Source organism: Gadus macrocephalus, chromosome 19 (genome assembly GCF_031168955.1).
Source record: "Gadus macrocephalus chromosome 19, ASM3116895v1".
In the NCBI taxonomy this organism is placed as follows: Eukaryota; Metazoa; Chordata; class Actinopteri; order Gadiformes; family Gadidae; genus Gadus; species Gadus macrocephalus.
The window spans coordinates 13,870,090-13,894,392 of record NC_082400.1 but is presented as its reverse complement, the minus strand read 5'-3'; the positions used below and the strand labels follow the sequence as shown (position 1 = coordinate 13,894,392).

The 24,303-nt window shown below is 48.2% G+C and overlaps 1 protein-coding gene across 7 annotated transcripts in view; it reads right to left on the bottom strand.

Annotated features, from left to right (window-relative positions):
- ppp1r12a (protein phosphatase 1, regulatory subunit 12A) overlaps positions 1–24,303 on the bottom strand; it is a 47,272-nt gene that overhangs the window by 14,352 nt on the left and 8,617 nt on the right. For 3 of the 7 annotated variants that reach the window (XM_060038567.1, XM_060038565.1, XM_060038569.1), the window contains exons 2-12: positions 15,667–15,797; positions 12,051–12,169; positions 6,763–6,922; positions 5,603–5,747; positions 5,260–5,334; positions 4,916–5,007; positions 4,432–4,589; positions 3,850–3,956; positions 2,574–2,672; positions 790–1,023; positions 289–380 (exon numbers count right to left, since the gene is read on the bottom strand). In XM_060038567.1, the coding sequence (XP_059894550.1) occupies positions 289–380; positions 790–1,023; positions 2,574–2,672; positions 3,850–3,956; positions 4,432–4,589; positions 4,916–5,007; positions 5,260–5,334; positions 5,603–5,747; positions 6,763–6,922; positions 12,051–12,169; positions 15,667–15,797 (1,412 nt within the window). Of the gene's footprint in view, positions 1–288; positions 381–789; positions 1,024–2,573; positions 2,673–3,819; positions 3,957–4,431; positions 4,590–4,915; positions 5,008–5,259; positions 5,335–5,602; positions 5,748–6,762; positions 6,923–12,050; positions 12,170–15,666; positions 15,798–24,303 lie in introns of all 7 variants that reach the window. The other 4 variants (XM_060038566.1, XM_060038570.1, XM_060038571.1 and 1 more) reach the window with 3 other exon arrangements.

The window sequence follows — 24,303 nt, the reverse complement described above, 5'->3', positions numbered from 1 at the left end:
CTCAAACTTCAGGACTTAGTAACTCTCAGTGAATTTAAAGCTGTTAACAGTTTGACGTCAGACTCCATTGGAAATTACAAATGTTTTAGTCAATGATCCTGTATTCAATGTATTTTCACCATTGCGCTTAGTATTGAACTTGACCTTTTGGGAGTTGGGCAGACGTTACACAGAGCCCAGCGGCAGCAGTGCGCACCACACCATGCATTGCACAGAGCCCCTGGGACTGTGATACACAGCAGTGGACTGTAGGGGGCGCTGATGTCTCACAGAGCATCGGGCCCTTACCTGTTCTCTTTCTCGTCGATGTCTGAAGTGCTGGCCAGTCGGCGGGGAATGGTCGGGGCGACGTAGGCCAGTCGGGTGCTCTTGTCCTTCTCCTGGGAGGGAGGAATAGGAAGGAGAAGGCATCAGGAAGAGGGGGCGCCCATTTTACATTTGACAGTTAAAAGTTTTCTCAGTAAAAATGTTCTTAATGATTTCCACAACATTTTGCCACAAAAAGAACAGCAGTTTCAACATTAAAGATGAATGGCAAAAAACATTAACAAATTCAACCCATTCTTCGCCTACAACAAGATAGCTAGGATAAGATGCTACACAAGGCTACGTACTATTTTTAAGTGCAAGGACCCACAACAATCAATAAGTGCGTCATCCCCAAATGACCAATAAATCTGTTTACTCGACAACAACATAGTAATAACAAAATAATCCACAAAAGCGAAAAAAAAGAAGCACAAAGAGTGACCGAACAGGGGTCCTATACACCAGCGGCCGACAGCCCACCTTGTCCTTGTTGTCCATGGAGACCGAGGAGGAGAGGCGCGGGCTGGAGGCCGAGCGCATCACGCCCGCCGCGTCCTTCTCCTTCTGGGACTCCTTGGTGGCCGTGATCTCGGCCAGCGCGCCGTAGCTCCCCGTCTTCCTCAGGCCCAGGCGCCACGAGGCGGGGGACTCGTCCTTGCGGTCCTCCTCCGTCGCCCGCGGCGACGACACCTTGGCCGTGGGCGACGCCGGGACCTGGAGGGATGGAGGTGACGGAGATGGTTTATTGGAGGAAGGTGGTGGAGGTGGTGGTTGTGTTGTTTGGAGGGGGGTTGGTTATGCTGATGGAGGTCAGGCAGACGTTAAGGAGCTGTTTGTGAGTCACACATGGGCGGAGCAAATCCTGTGAAGAATGAGGTGGTGGAAAAGGGCCGGTTTCGTAAAAAAAAAAAAATACAACCATCTTTGTTGTACCCGGGAATGGGTTAACAATTGTAGATGCACTCGTTTCTATGAATATCTTTACTCTACCGAAAGCGATATATATTGTTTGTCTCTATTTCTTCTGACAAATGCATTTGTTGCAAGTCGCTTTGCATGAATGCATCTGCTAAATGCCCTAAATGTAAAAATCGAAACGTAAAAAGAGTAGTGTGTGCACATTGTCATTTTTCTTTCACAATTCATCCCGAGAACATTTTATAAAATGTAATCTCAATTCAACCGAATTTGCCTTTTAACTTTTCGGCAGATGTATTTGGATTGAAAGATATGGAGGGAAATTTTTGGGACATTCGAAGTTGCAGGCGTAAACACATGCTCCGGTCAGACACACACACACACACACGCAACTCAGTGAAACACACAACAGACGAGAAACACCTTGAGCGTACAAACCGATGAAGAGAAACACACAAAGCCAGGCAGGAATCGTTAGGATGGTGTGAAGTGAGGCAAGCAGAAGAAAGTCTGAGGAGGTCAGTGACACGAAGTTGAACAAGAGAGAACAAACTGGACCACGTTTAAGGGTTTGGCGCCACCTACAGGCTGGCTCCATCATGACACTCAATTATCTTTTCAGTGTAGCCACTGATTGGAAAAGCAAATATGCTTAATAGATATAGATCGTCCTTAAGGTGGTAGCAAACTCTTTGTGGTCTAGGATATATTATTTATTTTTATAACGGACCCCCACGTGTGTAATTATTTAACTCCTGCCATTTCCGATCACCCTGTCTTTTTCAAAAGTCTCAACGAACGCACACGATTCATAAAGCGTTAGGCTAATAAAGCTTTCTAAAGATCTCTCCTCTAATGACCAGTCCATTAACCAGCACTTATTTCACCACCAGATGTGATGATGACTAGCAGTTCAAAATCAACCCTCTAGTGACATCACACATGGCACTGTCCAACACGATGTGGCACTTACAAATAGTACTTAGCATCATGTAGCGTCTATCCTAGCTATCTTGTACTTATTGTAAGTCGCTTTGGATAAAAACGTCTGCCAAATGACTGAATGTAAATGATGTGTGACGTAAAGGGGGTAAAACCAAGTGGCCCTTGAAGCCATGCATGGAATTGGCATTACTAAAATACATGAATTGGGGCTCTCGAAAAAAATGGCAATAAGTTAAAAGAACCCACACCCATGGGGTCTGTTGGGAGAGCAGACAGCGTGGTTATTTATTTAGAGTCTTAGTGGTCAGTGCACGGGTTCACCATATTAAACACGAACGAAGGGGGTTGGTGGTTTGGTTTGGGGGGGAGGGGGGGAACTCTGGTGCACACCAATGTCTCACCATCACTTTTTTGGGCGCTAGAGAAATGCCAGTTTTACGCAAACCCTGGCGCCACAATGCAGGACAGCCCGGCTCGGCCACGGGCGAGAGACAATCAGACTTATAAAGCAGAGAGAGAGAGAGAGAAAGAGCAACAGAGACAGAGAGAGAGAGAGACAGGGAAAGAGAGAGGGGAAAAGAGAGACAGAGAGAGAGGGGGTAAAAGAGAGAAATCGAGAAAGAGAGAAGGAGAAGGAAATAGACGGAAATAGAGAGAGAAACGGAGAGAGAAAAAACAGGAGAAGATGGAGAGAGAGAGGGATAGAGAGAAAGAGAGAGAGGATGGGGATAGAGAATGAAAGAGAAACAGCCAAAATAAGACACATAAGTGGCAGCAGCAGCAGAAGCAGAAGAAGCCAGGAGGATGGCTTTGGGAGGACATAGAAAAAGATGTTTTCTTTAACTATCGTGAACCCAAGGAGCTTTAGACTATTCCCTCAAGGTGAGGGAAGGGGGAGGGGGGGGGGGCAGGTTACTCCATTAACTGAGAAGCATGAATTTCTCGGTTTGACAAATGCTAGCCCACAAGTGGATAAGCACATTGTAAGGTCAGCATTTTAGGAAGGATCGCAAAAAACATAATTTATGAAAAATATATACGAGAAATGGTGCGCATGGCCTGCACGATGCATTTAAAGAAGTAAGGTGAAATAAATAGCCTGATTCCTTTAGTAATGCATTCCCATTTCAATGAAGTGCGTGGTTTCCCGTTGAAATGTGAACTTTAAGAAACACATTTCGACCACAGCTTGTTCCAACTCTGACTCCATGTAAAGCAGCCACAAAGAGCAGTTTATCTCCTCCAAGACCCAAAAGAAACAAGAAATCAGGTCAAAATAAAGGCCTGACAAGGACTTCATTAACCTCGATTTAACTCGGGTGTCATCTGCATAGTAGTGTAGAGTATGTGAATATAGGAAATCGCAGATTTGGACTATTCGAAAGCAGTGATGCCGTTACTCACAGAAGAAAAAAGAACCAACTGATCCTCCGTTATGCCAGTACCTTACACCCCCAGTTCTGTCCGTTTGGCCTCCCAGGTGACGTGCTCAGAGGAGGGGCAGTGGGGGGTTTCTACAACTGGGTATAAACCAGTACACAGATGCACTTAATGCATCCGTTTCTGCGTGCGTCTAAGGTGAAGGGAGTGGCCTATCGTCACGGAAACGGTGAGGAGAGTGGGTGGGCGGTGTCCGGCAGGTCGTACCTTCTTGACCGGTGAGGTGGGGGTGGTCACCTGGTTGGTGGGGCTGGATGGGGTCGCCACGGTGACGGCGGCGGGGGGGGTCGTCACGGCAGCCGTGGTGGCGAGGCTGACTGGAGGACAGGGGGTCTTGGTCTTGTCTGGAGGGTCCAGAGAGGGCAGCAGTGAGGAGGAGAGAAGAGGAGTCAGGCTTTGGTGGAGGGGTGGACAGACATTTTGAACTCAAACCAATGTATTTCGCCTGGAGAGGAGAGGAGTACGTCTCAAAACGGTAATCCTTGTCTTCATGTTTAGGAATCGGTTTTAGGATTATTAAAGTTAATCACAACGAACCGAAGCTGCGAATGAGACAGTGTGACAAGGTATAGGTTTAGTTAGAAGACAAAATGCTTAGTTGAATGAACACGACCAGACCCCATTGGGGGAGTTTGACAGGGCAACAATGTTTTATGGGAGATAGTGCGACTAAGTTTGATAAAAAAAAAAACAGAAGAGCCACAAAAGTAGGCTGTTTATCCCGGGGGAAGCTCAAAAGTTTTCCTTATTTTCATTCCTCAGTTGACTTCGAGCGGCACGTGTTTAGACGTACGGGAGGGGGGGGGGGGGGAGGTTTACCTGCTTCATTCTCGGACTCAGAGTCCTCCTCCTCTTCCTCCTCGCTGGAGCAGCTTGACTCGTCCTTCTTCCCCTCCTCCTCCTCGTCCACCTTCTCCTGCTCCAGCACCTCGATGTGGGCCACGATCTTCTCCGGCTCCAGCAGCACCGTCTTTTCGCTGGGGGGGAAAACAGAACACACAACAACCATGGTACTTCCTGTGCGTGGCGCCGCGGCAACGGCGATATACATCAGCACACCCGGTGTATACACTGCTGCTGACAGCGTGCGTATATACACTGCCCCCTGACAGCGTGTGTACACTAGCGCCGCGTACATCTAGCAAGGGGGGGGGGGGGGGGGGGGCTTTTACACGCGAGCGGAAAAAGGCACTCGAAGGAGCGACGAGTCTGCATTGTGTGAAGGGAGTAGTAAAAAGAGAAACGAGAGCGGCGCGGTGCGGTGTAAACACTCGTTACTCTCCCGGTGGCAGCGCTGGCTCACCTCTTGGGCGGCTTCAGGGATTGGTTGTTGTCTCCGGTCGTGGTCGTCTCGATCAGGGGGGATTTCTTCACGTCCTTCTTGTCGTTCGAGAGCTGCAATGAGGGACCAACGGTTAGGAGAAAAGGTCTACCCTAGGTCTCGTAGGGTATTAGGATTCTACTTTTGCATACCTATATATTCTCTTGACTTAAGTCATGCATCGCAATGTTGTGGCGGCCAATGCTACTTCTACCAGTGAACTCGAGGCCAAGCTGGCATCGAAAGTGCCTTGATTGACACATTTCCGGATATACACAGGCCTTCGAACAATAAGCAAGTTCTAGTGGGAGAAGAGAGAGACATACCAGATCCTGTTTCTTATGCAGCTCTTCCAAGTAGCCGAGGACATCCTCGTCTGAGACGTCGAAGGCCGTCTGACCCTGGGAAGACACGAGAAAGATACAACGGAAAATCACCATGACGATCTCCATGGAGACGAGATGAGAGAAAGAGAGAGGTGTGCTCGCGGATTCGATTAGTGCAAGTGTGTGTTGTTCTGTGTGTACGTATGTGCACGTGCTGTGTGTGTACGTGTACGTGTTGTGTGTGTACATGTTGTGTGCGCATACGTGTCCCTTTTGTGCGAGTACTTGTGTGTTCGTGTGTGTGCGCACACGTGTAGTACATGTACGCGTGTTGCCCACTCACCACTTTGTTGATGAGGTCCATGTCGCAGTGGTTCTCCACCAGGATCCTGCAGGCCTCCTGCTTGCCCCAGTGAGCCGCTGCGTGGAGCGAGGTCCAGCCGTCGTAGTCCTTAATGTTTACATCATAGCCCGCCTGGATCAAGAGCCTGCAGTAGCGGAGAGGGGGAAAAATAAACACAAATGATAAGAATAGAGTTCGCTAGATCTGGAGTTCACTAGAAATAGAGTTCCCTAGAATTACACAATTCCTTCTCCCGTCCCTCCCTTTAGATCTGGCTTAGGTCAGAACCAGTGCCATTATATGGGCTCTGATTTGTTTTCAGTCGGGTTTCTGCCGAAATGCGTCAACCCTGCCTTCATAAGAAACGCGTCCCTGTCCGGGGGGGGGGGGGGGGGGGAGATGCAGGCAATGGCAGTGCTGGCTACGGGGAGACCGGGCGGCATTTGGCCCAGTGCCCAGCCAGACACAGCAGGCAGGCAGACAAAAGGTGCTCTGCTGAGTTAGCTGGAGGTTTCAGTGAGCCCGACAGCGCTGGGTTCAATGGAGCGCGGTGACATACACTTGTGTGTGTGTGTGCATCAACTGCACACTGACCAAGTAGGTACAGTATATATACACGCCAATCACTGGATGCTTGTAACCAAAGAGCTTACGACACACTGTGTACATGTAATTGTACATAGATACATGTACATAGATCTATATCTGTATAGATGTACATAGATAGCTCTATATATCTGTATGCAAGTACATAGATACACATTCGTAGAACAGGGCCTTCTTCAGTGGGAATTGAACCCCTAACCATGTAAATGTAAATTTAGTGTTCAAACTGCTGATATAGATGAACAAACTATACATTAAGGAAAAGCCCTGCGTTAAAAAACCAACTAAACAACTACAAAATTGTGGGTGGTAGTTTAGTGGCTAAGGGCGTTTTACCCCAAGCCAAAGGGTACTGGGTTCGATCCCCAATGTATGCAATCTACCGTAAAGAATCCCTGAGTAGGATGCCTTTGATGTTACAACTGTTAGTCCCGCCTCTACTAAACCTTACTCTGCAAATGACCGTGGCAAAAAAAGATCACAAAATAAAAACATGCCTCAGAAAGACTTTTGGTCGTTTGTTTTAGTGAGAGTACAAAATGTCAGACGCTCACTTTAAAACTTCTACGTAGCCCTTGGCGGCGGCGACGTGGAGCGCCGTGCCTCCGGACTTGGTGTGGCGGACATCTTGGATCTGGCCGCTGTTGAGCCACTGCCTGGCGTCCCGCAGCATGATGCGCTCCTCCTCCTTCCTAGCCGCCTCGATGTCCACACCTGGAGATGGTGGGGGAGAGATTCAGTGGTTAACGTTAGCTTAGCAACGCGGTGGCTATCGTTAGCATAGTGATACGGTAGCAAATGTTAGGTTATCGACGCATTGGCTAATGTTATGGGAAACGACGCGGCGGCTAACTTTAGGTGAGCGACCAGTGGCTGACTATAGGTTAGCGCAAGATGGTAAACTTTAGGCTAGCGAAACGTTGGCCAAAGTCAGGTTAGTGACGCAGTGGCTAACGATAGGTTAGCAAAACAGTGGCTAACGTTAGGTTAGCAACACAGTGGCTAACGTAAGGTTAGCGACGCAACCCCCCTATTTGACAACCAGGTAAGCACAACTCTGTTGCTAATGCCGGGTTCAATTCCGATACCTGTACTCTTAGGCAAACACGCCGTTCCTGTCAGAGCGAATCCCATACAAATGATAACACACAAATGATTTAGTCATACCTTATATCAGTCAATATTGCTCATATTTATGTGCACAGCTGTACCCAGAGTAAGATTCAGAGGCCATCATCGTGGCTTATCAGTTAGCCTAGATTAACACCGCTATTCATGTTAAAAATATGCATGTGTGCATGTGTGTGTGGGGATTACACAGGCATACGTAATCCATCAAAGAAAGACGACGCAGAGCTACATTCTTTCTTCCGATAAGACCAGTCATCATTTCCAGTAAGACAGAACCTAAGGACCTGAAGAAACGCAGGAGGCGTAAGGGGAGGGGTGTCTGAGGATTCGCTTTATGGCGGGATTACCTCACATCAAGATAGGCATCGTATCAGCATTATTCATAGAAAGGCATTGCATCAATATTTTCTGAGAAAGCCACAGCAATCAGAAAAGTACAAAAAATAATCAGTTTCTAGATAAAATCTGATGGTAAGGCTTAAGCAAGTATATCAAGTATTAGCAGTAGTCACTCAACAAATAGTTACTGTACAACGTAAAACCGTCAACTCTGCATTATTACACCCCCGTTCTCTCGACTGACCTTATACATAAACCCTTCAACCTACTCTCCTTACCATTGCTCCCTACATCACAACGGAAGGGAGCGAGTGCTGGGTTAGTGTGCGAGAGCCCAACCGGCCATTCCACATCGGTGACCCCGCCAGAGATCCAGTCATACTCTCCGTCGGGGGTCATCTTTCCACAGGAGAAACACGATCGGGAATATTACATAACCTCGGGAGAGGGGGGCAGGCCGGGCCAGCCTAGCTACGCTGCGGGCTGGCAGACAGTCATAATGACATCTATTATAGTCTGTGTAAAACTAAATCCGATCCACCGGCCACAAAGTCCCCATTGTACACCGATGGGGGCAGAGCAGTGACGGGCAGCAGGAGTGGTGCCGGTTCCGACCACTAGAGGGGGTAAATGAGTGGCTTCAGCAAGATGCTTTTACCCACAGTGACATTGGATTTTAAAACATGTCCTTAAGGAGCAGGTAGGGGTCAGGTGATCTTGCTCAAGGATGCCTAGGTAGTCTGCGGATATTGGGGTTTGCAACCAGGACCCTGCATCGGGCTGGATTCGGCCGTCAATCTCTGGGACCAACGACTAGAAGGAGGGCTCTGCGCGCTGTAAATAGCAGAGCGGTGTTGACGCTTCGGGTTGCATCCTGCGAGGGGCCGTGGGTGTTCCCAGTCTTCCAGACACCTGGCCTTAGCGCCACGCAAAAGGGCAATCGATGAGCACACAGCGAGTCATCAGACGAAGCTTACGTAACGACCGCAACACAACCAGCCACCGCGCTGAAACCTGGCTGAAGGCTTTTTTTTCTCCCCCACTTGATTTACTCCTCGGAGAAACATCACTGACTCGCTCATGTCTCTCCCCCCCTGCGGTGACACACACACGCACATGCACACGCACACGCGCCGTGGCTCCATGTTCGAGTTTGCCTGCAGGTCACCCGCAGGGCCCAACGGCAAGCTGGGAACAGGTGGCGTGTGCGAGTGTGAGGCGAGCGAACCGGTTCTGACTGACAAGAGGTTCAACCCCTCAGTCGCACCGGGGCGGAGGGGATGGGGTGCGAAGGATTGGGGTTGTGAGGCACGTCCAATGGTAAAGCACGCGGAATAGGAGGAATATATGGAAATATATCAAATAAAGAGGGCTATAATGATACAATTGTGATGATTTATCATCAATAATGGTATCATAATGATAAAATAACATGCTAAGGGTATAAAGTTATGCTATATCATTTTTATATTATATATACACACTATTTTATATTATTAGGGATTACTTGCATAATAGTATGATAGTATGAATATTAATGGACCACTGTCCATGAAAGTTGTGTTGGAAAGTGTTTTAAATAGTTCAATGTCTTTGCGTCGCTCACGGATGCCTCTTTATGACAAGCTGCATAAAAAACATTAGCAGCCTGTAGATTACATAAGTCGATAAACGGAACTGCCTTAGTTTCATAACCGTTGCAAAACAACAAAGATAGACATCCAGTTTTCTTAGATAGTCAACAACAAATACATTGTTTCAACGTCGGGCCGGGCAATTTACACAACCTGCTGATTTCCTGCAGCAGGCCAGAATCCAACAGCAGAGAGACCCCTGCCTCGAGCAGGATGCATTCGGCAGAGTAGCTGTTTGCTTCTGGTTAACAATTTATCCTCATGACCGGGCAAGCGAGGGAGGAGGGAAAACCACATCACAGACGAAACAACCTCCTTACACAACGGGCGGTTACATAACACCCCTGCCTGCCTCCCTCCTCTCTCCGCTGCGAGGGCTGAGACACAGTGGACGGTCCGCCCAACACATGAGGCTTCGCCATAGCCGCTCCACGGTGTGCTTCTTTGCATAGTCATCGGCGTCTCGCCCGACTTGCAGCGACACGGCTCGCTCCGACATAACGCTTGATTTCACGGAATGATGTCATGATTTGCATGTGCAAGAGCATCGGTGTTGGAGCTTGCGTTTGCCACCGGGGCATTCGAGCTCTACGAGGGAGTAACACGGGCAGTGGCGCACCTTCGGGTGATTATCGTGGCAGCGTTTTGCCAGCCAATGCGAAAGCTGATGTCACCCTCGTTAAGACAGGACGGTCGATGGCTCTGGGGGGGCTGAGGGGTGACACACACACCTCCTCTGTGCCTCACAAGATGGCTTCTCCCTCTGCGCCTTTGTTGTTTATCGTTGCCTGGAATAATCTGCGACACAGCCGATTTATAAGCAATGAGGAAAAACAAGCAAAAATAAACTGAAAATTCCTGGAAAGGCTACAAAAGGCCCACAGGCTCTGTGGCGACCATGTGTGATGTAAAACCCAGAAGTGCATCCATTTGTGTTCTTTGATATTGGGAGTGGCAGTCAGTGGGAGTGCAAATCCGGCCAGACAGCTGCTACTGGCTGTGATTCTGGGGACCGGGTGTGTGTCGCGATTGTAACATGCTTTTTGAGGACCATAACAGCGTTACGCAAGGACAACGTGGTAAGCAGGGACAACGTCGAGGAGGGAATAGGTTAACCGTCTACACCCTCCCGGGAATTGAGTGTAAAGGAGGAGTGATAAGTCATGCAGACAGAGCTGAGGCGACAGCATTAGAAGTGCTGCCATAAGCGCTTGCATATGCAGACCGGGGTTCATGTTACCATCAGCCTACTGGCCCAGTGGCCAGACTTCACCTCAGCTAAGGGTCAACCCCAGCAGACAACATACTTTACGACGATAGCCAAAACAGACGCGCAAGATGCTTTCAAGTCGGCAACGATTAGGGCCACGAATAACAAGTATGTTGTTGATTCACCCTTTGATAAATATTTGTGTTCAAATTAGTCGAAATCAGGGCCAAGTGACTAACGTGGTGGACCGATTATCTCAAAACTAAACAGTCTAACAAATTGTTAATGGACCAATCGTTTAAGCACTTGAACTGAATTTGATGTGTCATCAACAACTACAACCGCAGATTCTTATCCATATCGGAATCGAAAAAATTCTTTGTAGTATTCCGAGGGAAAAGAAGGGCAAGCCACTACGGAGAAGGAGGCAGGCAGCGCATCCCGGGGCTAGGGACTCTTGTCTGAACACGGCCGCTCATACGGAGAGTGACGTGGCTCTCATCGGCCTCTTAACAGCGAGGCCAAAAATAGACTCCGGCAGAAAAGAGCGCGTTTTTTAGTTCCCGATCCCAAACACAAGAGGATCATGTTCGCCTTTACCACGATTCACTTGAAAACAATCAAACAATTAAATTTCGGGCGTTTGGCGGACACTTTTATCCAAAGCGACAATAAGTACATTTGTCAGAAGAAAGAGAAAGACCAATATCTCGTTGTCGGTACAGTAAGGACGTTCATAGAACCAACTGCGAAACACTAACAATCGCTAGGTTAACCCATTACCCGTGTACAACCAAGTCAGCTAGGATAAGGTGCTACACAATGCCAAGACAAACAAGACTAGAACAAGCTGGGTTTGTAGCAACCCTCTGTGCTCCAAATGATACCTTGATGTCCCCCCGATTGCTCCTTTAATGGCCTGTGGATGCATGGAATACAATTCCTCCAACAGAGAGCGACCACATTTACACTGCCTGTGAGCAGTGATGCCATCACCCCAAGCAGGTTAAAGGTGCCACCTGGATGGCGACGGTAGGTTTTATAGGCCTGTACGCCAGGTTTTATAGGCCTACGATTGGCAAGGCCGAGTCAACATCGCCCCAGGGGACGAGTTTCCAACCATGACCTCATCAAAAGGCAGTTCTAACAACTTTGTCTGTTTTTCGTGGAATGTACCATAAAGGTCTGTCCACACAACATTTAAAAATGACAGGATTTGACCACAGAACCTCATCTTTGCATCAAGCAATGACGAGTTGAGGTACACAATTAAGGGTCACTGGTTTAGGCTTTTAGAAAGAATACATGTCATTATTACATATGAAAGACGTTGTCCAACTGTGGTAACATTTTGATGCGTTCTCACATTTTGGCACCGTTACGTTTCCCAAGACACATTCGGTTGCTGGTCTCAGAGCTTTAGGTATGTCGGTGAAAGAGTGAGTGGGTATATCAGACAGCAATTGATTGACGCACCAAAGAGTGCGTGAGTGAATGAGTTGCATGTCCCATCAGTGTGCTCCTTTACCTTGGCGGTTGATCTCATTCTGCAGGAGTTCCTCCATTGCTTCTTCTTCTGCGATGTCAAGGGGCGTCTCCCCCTCGCTGTTCACCACGCCCACATCAGCCCCCTTACTGATCAAATACCTGAGAGAGACACATAAACACGTATAAATCACTATCATGTTCATATATATTTACATGACTTCAAGAAAATTAATGTTGTTTATTACATTTAGCCAGAAGTGTAGAATATATCATTTTAGAGGAGTGTCTTGTTATTGGCATCATCTCTTTTGGAGAGTGTCGTTTTTGTAGTTTTTTTTTTTAAATCAATAAAAAAGGTCTGAACCGTGCCATGTCCTACTGCAGGTTATTTCTGCAGCAGCTATTAATAAAATGTGGGCCAGCTGGGTCTGGGAGGCATGGCTCACAAGAATCAGACAGAAAACCTTAAAAAAACGAGTGCCTTCACTGTATAATTAGGGCTAAGTGGAGCCTTAATATTAGTAGCTCTCTTTAAGAGATATGTTAAGTCTATGCTGGTGTGACTGATAATGATTATGAAACCCTGAAGAAAATGAAAGTGAAAGTCTGTTCATTTGTTTACAATAGGGCAGAAAAACATGACCCACATTAGTACTATACAGAAAGTGGCCCTGGCTATTACAATAGCTTCAACCGTTAAATCCTCATGATGTGAATTGTAAAATGCATGACCGACAAATGTAAAGCCATAATTCGAGAATGTCTTATAAAAGACATACAATTTGAAAAAGTACCACACAACACACACACTACTACATTTTACCAAGCAAACAATGTTCGCAAAATACCTCCAAGAGAAGGGTCAGAGAATCGGTTAATAATAACAGCTTTTTTGTCTGGACGTAAGCCTTAAGTCATTGCAGGCAGGCTAACACTTAAAGCAATTATACGTCACATAGGATACAACTCTCATATTAAGCTTGCAAAGGGGGTCAACTGTTCGACTAGCAGCAGTTTGGCATGACACGGCAGCAGGGTGCAGAATCACATTCCTACACGAGCTACGCTAAACACCCAGGCTGTGTGATGTACAGAATACAGCACCTAGGGGACAGGAGTGTGATCGCTGCTGTTTGAAAGAAACATGGATGCAGCGAAAACAGCAACAACAATTACAACTACATCTGACATCATCGGCACACTGGCCAAACTCGGAGTTGGCCGCCCAGCCCTTTCATGGAATCAGAGGCCTTTAAAAGCCACACAGCATTTAGCCGTTCCCTGCTTTCAATTAAAATCAGACAGAGACAGAGAGGGAGAGTGATAGAGAGCAAGAGAGGGAGTCAGAGAGCAAGAGAGAGAGACAGCGTGATAGAGAGCAAGGGTGAGACAGAGAGAGTGATAGAGAGGAAGAGACAGAGAGGAAGAGGCAGAGAGAGTGATAGAGAGGGAGAGAGTGATAGAAAGGAAGAGACAGAGCGGAAGAGGCAGAGAGAGTGATAGAGAGAGGGAGAGAGAGTGATAGAGAGGAAGAGACAGCGAGGAAGAGACAGAGAGAGTGATTGAGAGACAGAGAGAGTGATAGAAAGGGAGAGACAAAGAGGAAGAGACAGAGAGTGATAGAGAGAGAGTGATAGAGAGGAAGAGGCAGAGAGAGTGATAGAGAGGGAGAGACAGAGAGGAAGAGACAGAGAGAGTGATAGAGAGAGGGAGAGAGAGTGATAGAGAGCAAGAGAGATACAGAGAGAGTGATAGAGAGCAAGAGACAGTGACGGAAGGAGAGGGAGTGAGGGGGGGGAGAGAGACATAGCTAAAGAAAGAGGAGTGCAGGCCCTTCTCATTAGGCCAGGAAACCACTTCAAATGAGAAGGCCGCCGAGGACTTCCCTTCCATGTTATCGGCTGGCGGACCGCGGCCACGCTCCCCTGCTTTGCATCGTCCTGATTAGACCCTCCGCCAGGGCGATTCTCGGGTTATTTCACTGGATCCAGTGGGCCCGTGGTCTGGTGGAGTACCACCGTGGTGGGAGTTCAATTCTAATCGTGGATGCAGAGCTTGAAACCAAATCTGGGGCGCAGGCTTCGCTTGGACTCCCAGCTGATTAGGGCCCCGTGTTCCAGCCCCCTGGTGCCTGCAGCCTAACCTGGAGGCAACCGAGGGGAATCTAGCTAGCACTGTGATGATGGCAGTCGCATCGGATGAAAAACATCTGCCTAATGATCAAGTGGTACACCGTAAACAAAGGAAGGGTCTGGTTAGTGTGGCGTATCCTTCTGCCTGGCGGTGAGTGATTTTGGGGGGGGGGGGGGGGGGGCTTGGACACACCAGCGGAAGAGTGCAGTCACCCACCCTCAGATGGCTGGACTGTCATGACCGCCCCCATTAGCTCATCCATCGTGAGCACATGACCTTTTGAGTCATTGTGCGAAAAACAAAAATAGTCTTGTCCTCGACGTTGGCCCTTGGCTGACGGCGTTCCGAAGAAGACTGAGAAATCGAGGCGGACATTGCAGCCATTCCACTAGGGTGGTAGTAGTAGCAGCAGTTTGAGAGGGCGGTAGTAATCAATGACAAGGAATAGGGCGGAGGTAGAAGTCTATAAGAGCGTTCAATGTCCTCCTACACTGAACATCCCCATAATGCCATCGAAGTTGGATTAAAGCAGGTTCCAACTCACAGCAGCGTTTGATGACTGCTAACTATTAAAACTACACCCTCCCTGTAACAACCTGTGTGCTCTGGCTGCAATGAACCCCGTCCCTTTTGAAAGAACCGGGGAAAGAGAACATTGAAATTCGAACTTAAACTGGAATTTAGCTGCAGCTATGAGATAGGCCTGCAGGCCTGAACATATTTGATGGCATCGTGCTTACACAAAGAGTGGTCACAGCCACTAACAATGTGGTGGGTCTATTTGGTTATGGTTATACTAGTGCACACAGATAACAACCCGTTTTCCGCCACACATAAATTGACAATTCCGTAGATCATAACATGATAAAAAAAAAGGCTCAAGAGGAATAGCCTACATGCAAGCATGATTTTCAAGGACTTTTATTTCTGCTAGGGACAGCACAAAACCTAGACAGTTGGCAGTGGCACAAACAACCGCTTAACCGCCGGTTCATAATTCAACCTTCAACTGGCTCCATCGGGGACGATTTCCTTTGAGGTAAAAAAAAAGGTCCCAAAACAGTCTAAATCAAGTTAGCTCCACGGTGGCCCATCACGAGATGTTGTCAGGGGGGAAGCCAGCCGTCCAGCAGCCAGCATGGGTTAGACAGAGGTCACTAATGTGCCTCTCACGTCAGCTGGCCCACGGCCACGCAAGACACTCCTGGTCCGCCAAGTGTATGACCACAAGGGAGGAGTTGTTGCGTTTTAGATGAGCAATGTTTGAGTCGAGTGTTGTCCTCGTTTTTTTTTAATCAAAACGTTTAATTTCGTATTTGCACTGCTCTTTGTTCACCGGTACATCATGTGAAAAAGTTTGGGTCCAAATAATTAGACACGCCAAAAAACAATGCTGTGACCCATGAGAGGTTGACCGATAGTGGATTTGTAATAAAAATAAAAACAGCAATCGGAATCGAAACGTGCGGCTTCGTTGTCACGGTAACTGAGGTGCGGGGGAGGGGGGTGGGGGGACCACTCACTCTGCTATGTCCATGTATCCGCAGGAGGCGGCGGCGTGGAGGGGGATCCAGCCCTCGTTGTCGGGCTGGTTGATGCTGGCGTTGTGCTCCACCAGGAAGGTCACCATGTCCACGTTGTCGTCGATGCATGCCTGGACACACAGGGCAGAGGAGAAGGGGTGAGACCGGGGAAGAGCAACCCCGACTCTGAACAACACTCACTTCTTTGGGGTACCCCTGGGCTCTGCATAGCCTCCCTCCTTACCCCCTACCGCCCTTTCTCCTGCGAAAAACACCCCTCTTACGTACTAATTATATGTTTGTACGTCCTGGCACTTAATGTACGCACTTGATGTGCGTCGTATGTCCTCGCACTTAAAAATAGTACTTCACATTGTGTAGCATCTTATCCTAGCCATCTGTGTTGTATACTGTATACTGCATGGTAATTTAAGTATATGCACTTGTTTCTATGATCCTTACGGTATTACTGTTCTGAAAAACTAATTATTGTGATTCGCTTTGGATGAAGCGGCTTCTAAATGGCCTCAATGTATACGTTTTGAAATATAACTGAATAAATATGCATTACTGTGTACACTGGTCTTATTTCAATATGCTACCAATACTGTGATGCGCTGCTATTAATAGATAGTGTTATCTTCCAAAGGGACAAGTTTAAGATACAAACAAACGTGTGACCGAGCACATGCAACATGTGTTGCGTCTTACGAAAAGGAAAAAACACATTTGATGAAAACGGATAACAGGAACTTTAAGCATACAGCGACACTACTAAAACTGGGATAGACAGTCAATACAAGTATGCAAATATGGCAGACAAATGACAACACGCACAGCCTCGTTTCCTTCTGCGACTCAACGCGTAACACACGCCACCTGCCCTTCCTCTGGCGCGTGTTAGCGTGGGCGTGTGTGTTAGTGCGCGAGTGTTTGCGTGCGATCCCCACATGCGTTTGGAAATGTTGGCATGCCGCAGAACTCCACAAATAGCGGGGGCGTTTGGAATACCAAGTATCGACCAGAAAGCTAGCGCGAGAGCCTCTCTGTTTATCTCCCAAAATATATCTCAATACATCACCCACCTCCTCAAGACCCTCACGTTAAAACATCAGGTTGTTAATGACTCAGACAGACCGAACGCTAGGCCTTACGGGAGCAATTAAAAACGGTTAGGCACTCGCTGGCTCCGGTGATAATGATCACCGGAGCTGACATACGTTTTTATTATATGCATGTCAGACTGGAGGAAAGAGATTCAACATGTGTTTGCGTTTGCAGCATTACATCACCACTGGCGATGGGGCCTGGGTCTCGGTTGATAAAACCATTAGGATTTACATTACCTTTAACGTGCATTGCTCCTCCCCTCTGCACAAAACACACGAGTCTCTGAGCTCTAGTAATAGGCGAGTAAGAAAGGTCAACACAGAACAGCCCATACCATGAACACCAGGGTCTGAGAACCCAAAAGGAAGTGTCACATTTTGCCTTGAGGTACACAAACAGCCTTTGTGATCAACCACATCTTTAACATACTACAAAGAAAACAATGGCACAAACAAACGTGACTAAATCACCGGAAATAAATATATCGATAGTATGGATGCCCCAACTCGTAAACACCAAACACGTGGTCCCCTGATTGACCAACGCACCCTCTCTAGTGTCTGCTTGTGGGAGTTTACCACTATGTGGATGGAAGTGCTACGAACGGCTACTATCCAATCGCATGGCGAAACGCATACTCAACTCGTATGCATAAAGTGAACAGAAGTTCAACCACCTTTGTCCCGCCTCCTTCAACGCAACGCAATCCCCCGCCCGAACGCGGCTTCTCACAATGCCTTGCCCCTCACATAACGCGTACGATACAACGTGAATGGGAGGCTTATCGAGACGTGAGGCTACTTGTTTGGTGGTCGGGCAGGTAATGATGCTACTCTAACTAGCATGGGGGGTGGGGGTGTTACACAGCAAGCAGACATCAAGTGAAAGCTATTAAAAAGGCCCGAAGCGAAACGGGATAGGTACAGAAGCGATGCTGATCTACACGTGAAGCATGGAGGTGAGCCAAGGTGAGCAAAAGAGCGTAGTTGTAGTAGCGTGTGATAAGCTAATGAGTGAGGGCCATTTGAGGCATAGCAGTTTGAGGGACACGAGTCAGTGCTGAGTGAGTGCAGCTAGCTGGAGCTAGCAGAGGCAGGGTTAGGAGGGTTTGAGGTGAGGGCGTGCCAGCCAAGGTGCCCCTGGGCTGAAGAAGTCTTCTGAGAGCAGGCGAGCAGCCAGATAATGAGGTGACGGGCAATTAAAAAAGGAGCCATGGCCTGAGGCCGGAGAAAATGAGAGGGGAAAAAAAGCAAAAACAAAAAGATGTCAAGGCTTGATCAAAGGACCGGGTCAGCCTTCGATTCTGAATGCAATAAGCTTAGTATACGCGGACGTGGGGATGTTTAGGGAGTGTGACCTACTGGTATGACGATGAAACACTCCTTTTGGGCTCTGGAAAGACTTTAACAAAAGCCGGAGTTCCACAAAACTAAAAAAGGGCTCTACTGAGGTCCAGCCAAACACCAGAGGAACATTTGCGGCTATGTAAATAAACGGAGAGATACGGAGACAGGACAACATTGTAGTAAGTGTCTCAGATAAGATCAACCGTAACATTGTCTATGCTCCCCCTTTCTGACGTGCTGCCCACCTCCCCTTTTGAACACAGCCGCCTGCAGAGACTCCCCACTGTCTCCTGGGGGGTTGCTATGACAACGCCTGCGTTGACGAGGGAAAATAGAAGCGCATGCACACGCCGGGGCCTCGCGTACGGGGCACACCGCTATCTCGCTGGAATCCTTGTCCAAATTTGGTCCGTTTCTACTGCCGTACAAGGCCAGGGAGGTTTGGCTGCCTGCACGGGCCTCTGCAAGCTTATCTCCCTCGTGTGTGCGTGTGTGTGTGTTACGCAAAAGACACCAATCAAGGTACAAGATGAACATGAGTCCAACGTAAGCTCCAATCATAAAACACAACGTGTTAGGATCATAAAATGAAATGTACTACCAACTGAAATGTGATAGATTGCCGTGGTGGATGAAAAATTACTGAAAGAGTTATAATCCTGGTGTTGATAGTTACATGGTAAGAACAAGCATTTTGTTCTATGGATGCGTGTGGAGGGAAGTGAACAGTCGGTGGTCAAGGACCATTGGTCGACTCAGTGCTATGGCGCTTCTTTTCCAAGCTGTGAAGCGGTGAAGCACCACATATGGTGTGTTTGGACTGAGGACGGCACGTCCTTTGTGACCTGAAGTTAACGCTGAATACTGACCTGCGGGTTAAAATGACATTGTGTCGCTATGGTCACAGTGGTTGAAGTAGGGCTCTACAGAGCGAGTGGGAGGGTGAGTGGGTGGGTCTCCGGCCCGGGCTAATAAAGGGTGATTATAATGGGCTGCATTGTGGGGCAGACTGCTCCCTCACACACCATCACCAGCCCCCCCCGCCCGGAGGGTGGACGGACAGTGCTCAGGGCCGGGGACTCAAACAAAGTGAAACAAATAAACATGTCGTGACTCACGGTGCTGCAGACAGACACACTGTCATTCAAACCTGTTTGGCCAGTGGGGCTGGCGGTGGAGAGGGAGAAGAGTGGATGCCTTGACTGACTGACTGACAGACAGACACAGATCTAAATAGCCTGACAGAACGACCTTTTAAATATCGTCAAGCTTTCCAGGAAACCGTACAACACGGAAACAACAACAATGAATGGAACAACAGTAATTATAACGTCATGGAACTCTGATTCAACAACACAACATTAAACTAAGACAAGGTTCCCCGTTTGGATTCAATCTTGGTTTTCCGTTTCATCACATAGTCACTGACTGAGTTCAGATATTGGTCATTCAGGTAGGGGATCAGGGCATCTTGCTTTAGGATACCTACAGGTAAAGCTACGGACATCAGGGACGCGACACGCCCCGGCACATATAAGCTTTAAGTAGAGCATCCTCGCCCACTACACTACATTACACCATCCTGCCAGGAATAGTGTGGCTGCAATGTGCCGACGTCGCAGTGTGCGCACACAGACGGGCGCTGACGTTTAATGAATGTGGCATTCGTATGTAATGTTGCCTGCTAACCATTTCTATGTAGACAAAGCCCACGGTACGATTTCTAAAAATAAACCAATTACAAAAAAGCCAATCTCAAATGGGAAAGGTAGGCTTCTGGGAAGTGGCCATCAGGACTGAAGGCTAACCTGATCAATGATAAGCGGACGTCCGACTTGATTCATCAATGCGGTCTAATGTACATTGCGTACCGGCAGCCGCTCCTCTTTCCACTTTGGCCAATCATCTTAGAAGCATTATTTTGTAATATTTGGGGAAATTCTCTTTCCATCCTGACGTCAACCAATAAATCAAACGCCATGACAAAATCTTTAAAAATAATAATAATAACCAGAGTCTGTGGCTGTCGCAGACATGTAATAAGCACGTCCAATCATTTAATTCAACCCCTATGAAAATATTTGACGTCCAACCCGTCTGTCTGCCTACCTACCTGAACATACTCTGCCCTGTACACGCTGTGCCCTGCACACTAATTGCTCATGAGTCTTCCACAAGGCCAGGCGGAGCTATAGGTAAAGCTAGCGAGCTAGTCACGTGCTTTGGGGAGTGGCTTTGGAGGTCTGAAGGGATATGTTGGGTTTCTCAGCTGGATACTTGCAAAGTCTAACCTACTCTGGCTGGTTCCTCCAAATGGCTGACCCTAGCTTTAAGCTATGCTAGATCATCCTCATCTTCGTCGTATATAATCCCCTCCTCCTCCTACATGCTCAACTGACAGCAGGTTGCCGTAAAGTGGGATCTGTCGTTTATTACGATTACGAGCAAGTGAGCACGGTATCCGACGGATTTCGGAATTTCCCTAGCAGCTGCTCTACATATTGACCACCATAAAAACATGAGCACACAATGAACACATAAAAATAAAACGGCCAAACATAATTTCCCGTTTTAAAATGGAATCCCACGCAAACAGCGTTGCAAAACCGCATTATGACAGCAAAGAGGCGCTTTTGTGGGTTGTTAAAAATCCAGTCTTAGGACGTGACGGACCACATTTCAAGACACAGAAATGCTCCTACCATGTAGGTTTCAACTTCTCAGAAGTCGTCCACTCAATCACACATCTCTGGAATGTTTACACAGTCAGATGAACGCCATCCATACTTCACCGGAGGGGGGGGGGGCAAGGCGATCAGAGCTAATAAAAAAGGGTGGGAGGTGGGTTCAGGGTCCCGAGGAGCCAATCAGAGGGCAGCACAAACAAACGCAAATATTTCAGCTATTGGATTCCACACCAGCGCCTGGGGCGAAAAAAAAATATGGTTTAGGATTTACAGGTCTGGAGCATCAATCGTTAGCACGAACGCCGGTTTTTAAGGCACATACATTCTCCTGTCATCCTACCTGGGAGGAGTCACTCAAGGCACCCTTTAATCCAAAATAACCCATTGTGAACTCAGCTGTCATTAGGATGAGAAGGTAGGGGTTTAAGGACATCTTGCCCAAGGCCAAACCAACTGAGGTTGGGGTTAGCCACGCAACCTGACGATTTTTCCTGGCAGTCACAAACAATAATCACTACGCCATCGGGAAACCCAGGACCTTGATCAGTCGAGTGTCCTTTACGGACCTATACTGCTGTTGTGTTTCCACGGCAACGTCGGGCGTGCGAGAGGAAGAATGAGGCAGCGAGCGTCACCGGCGTGGATCGTGGATCTACCGACGGCGTGGACATTCCCACTGGACTGCGCGCGTGCTCCGCATGGAGAAGATTACAATAACCATCTTATGGATTAACTCAATGAAGCCCTGCTGGGCCGGCCCGGGACGAGTATGGAACTTATTACGGGCACTCGGGCAGGGCAGAAGACGGCGTCCATCGCGAACACAGACACCACCACCACCCGCCCGCACGGCGAGCCTTAGGATAACACCGAGGATCACTAACTCTCGCTGCCCCGGCCAGCACACAGAGGGAGGGGGATAGGTGGAGGCCTTCTCAGTGGCATGAATAAAACGTACACAAATACATGCTCATGAAGGGGGGGGCAGGAGGGTGGGATGGACCGTGTCCGTTGCCCTGGTAACAGAACACCCTTTGCCGTAGGTATGTATACATAAAAAGACGGAGGAGCTCGGTTCGCACTGGGTCAGGGCGGTGTAAGAAATGTAAATAAATAAGTGAGGATTCACTTTAGTAGCTCTGAAGGCTGGACCGCCAGCCGGGGCTGTTTGGAGACCCAAGACCAACCAGGTGTGAATCTTGAGGTAGGTATTTCCAACCTTGACTTGGAAAAAACAAAACAAATATTATAATAGAGAAATGGTGAGGTGTGATGACCATGACGCACATAACCTGAGTCACGGTACGATGGAGCAAAAAGGTTCCTTCCGTGGAAACTGACAGATGACGCTGGTGTCAATCATTAGAGAGGAGGAGGTACTTTGGTTTGCCCTTTTGTGACGCACAAACATAAAAAAAAAACATATTTTGAGCTATTTTTAGCCAGCCGTAACAACAGGACGGCCAATCAATCAATCTAAATGGCTTTGGGGGAAAGCAGTGGAAGACTTTGGGGCAATTCTGAAGTTGTGTGTGGGGGGGGGGGGGGGGGCACGGATCGCTTTACATAGCCGGCATCAACGTTTTACGACTGGTAGAAGAGCGAAACAATAATACCGTAGGAGCGATGGGTGATACTGTACATCCCCTTTTGGAAAAGTTCACAGAACTTAAGTTCCTGGCCTTTGAAAATCAGCCTTCCTGTTGAAAGCACAAAGCTACTACACAGTGTGTGTGTGTGTGTGTGTGTGTGTGTGTGTGTGTGTGTGTGTGTGTGTGTGTGTGTGTGTGTGTGTGGTCATCCAAGCTTAATTTAGCAGTACTCCACATCAAGTAGAGAGGGACACTCGGGGACCCCTCCCCTGCTTCACTTCCTTTGGGCCCCCGTGGACACCAGGCCAAGATAGGCTAACAGATCGGCTCCACTGGCTCCGCTAGTCCTTTGACTGCTCGGGATAACAGCCAGCTCCTAGCCTAGCCTAGCCTAGCGGTGAGGCTACGGTTACGCCGTCGACGTACGATTGAAAACGGCAGTTGGGATAGGCCCAAACCCAACTGCCGTTTATTTATTTTTTCCCAATGGCAGCCACAAGAGCATCGCATTACATTGGTTAACCCAGGAGTTGTAATGGTTAGGTTAAGGTGCTCCAAGAGCAAGCTTACAGGTAGATGAATCGAGACCAACTAAAGCTTTGATTTATATGGTTAATTTATTTGATAGGGAGTGAACAGAAAACAATGAATGCTGGCCCTCGGGATAGCTAAAGCACTCACTGCTGTCAAACTGAAAACAGTCTTCAGTTTGTTCCTCCAGTTTGAAACTTACCTTCACCCTCTTACTGCCTACAGGTAGACTGCATACATTGGGATCAAAAGGTACCCCTGAACCTCCAACAAACAGTCAAACCCCTAACCACTAGACACCCCCCTGCCCGCCGACCCCCTCCAGCCCCCAGGGCTTGCGGCTCGGCTCAAGCCCCTCCCTTCAAGATACGATCAAACCTTCCCACAGACGCGTTTGATGGATTGAAAACACGAGGCCTCCCATCGTCGCGCAGGGAGGGCGGCCATTGTTTCCTCGTTAAGGAGATAATCGCCAGGCGTATATCACGATGAGTGTTGTGTTCTTTCCACAGAACGCCCTGGTCCGTCTCAGCGAGGCCTTGGCAGTAAGGCTTGTTTCTGCGAGAGGGGAGGAAGAACATTCAACGCCGGGCAGGGCTGTCTCCCAATTACATGTACGGCGTGTGAATAATAGTCCTGCAGGCCTGCCTGAGGTCCTGCAGCCTGCTGGATCACAATGGATGGGGGAATCCAAGATCTCAGAGAGAGAGAGAGAGAGAGAGAGAGAGAGAGAGAGAGAGAGAGAGGAGAGAGAGAGGAGAGAGAGAGAGAGAGAGAGAGAGAGAGAGAGAGAGAGAGAGAGAGAGAGAGAGAGAGAGAGAGAGAGAGAGAGAGAGAGAGAGAGAGAGAGAGAGAGAGAGAGAGAGAGAGAGAGAGAGAGAGAGAGAGAGAGAGAGAGAGAGAGAGAGAGAGAGAGAGAAATATTGCAGACTTTTGTTTTCTTACTCGGAAAAGACTTCGCTCAGCCCTTATAAAGCAACAGTATGGCTTATACTGGATTGCAGCGCTGGCCTAACCCCTTCGTCTCTCAATCTCTCTCTCTTGCCCCCCTACTAGAAGATCTCCCCTCTCTCCTATCCCTCACCCCTCTTTTCCTTTATCATCACTCTTTGTCTTCCTCTCTCCTCTCCCAAGCCAAGAATGTATGTACTCACTGTATTGTAAAACGCTTTAGATAGAAGCATGCACCGAATGAAATATACATTTTTCTCGTGTGCATGCTCGTTCTATTTCTCCCTCTTCCCTCTTCCCCCTTCCCTCACCCCCCTGGCCCTACACACTCCTACCCCTCCCTCCCTCCGTCCGTCTCTCTCTGCAGCCGGCTAGCCAGACTGCAAGCCCTAGCGGCAGCTAGTGGGGTACAGGACTAGC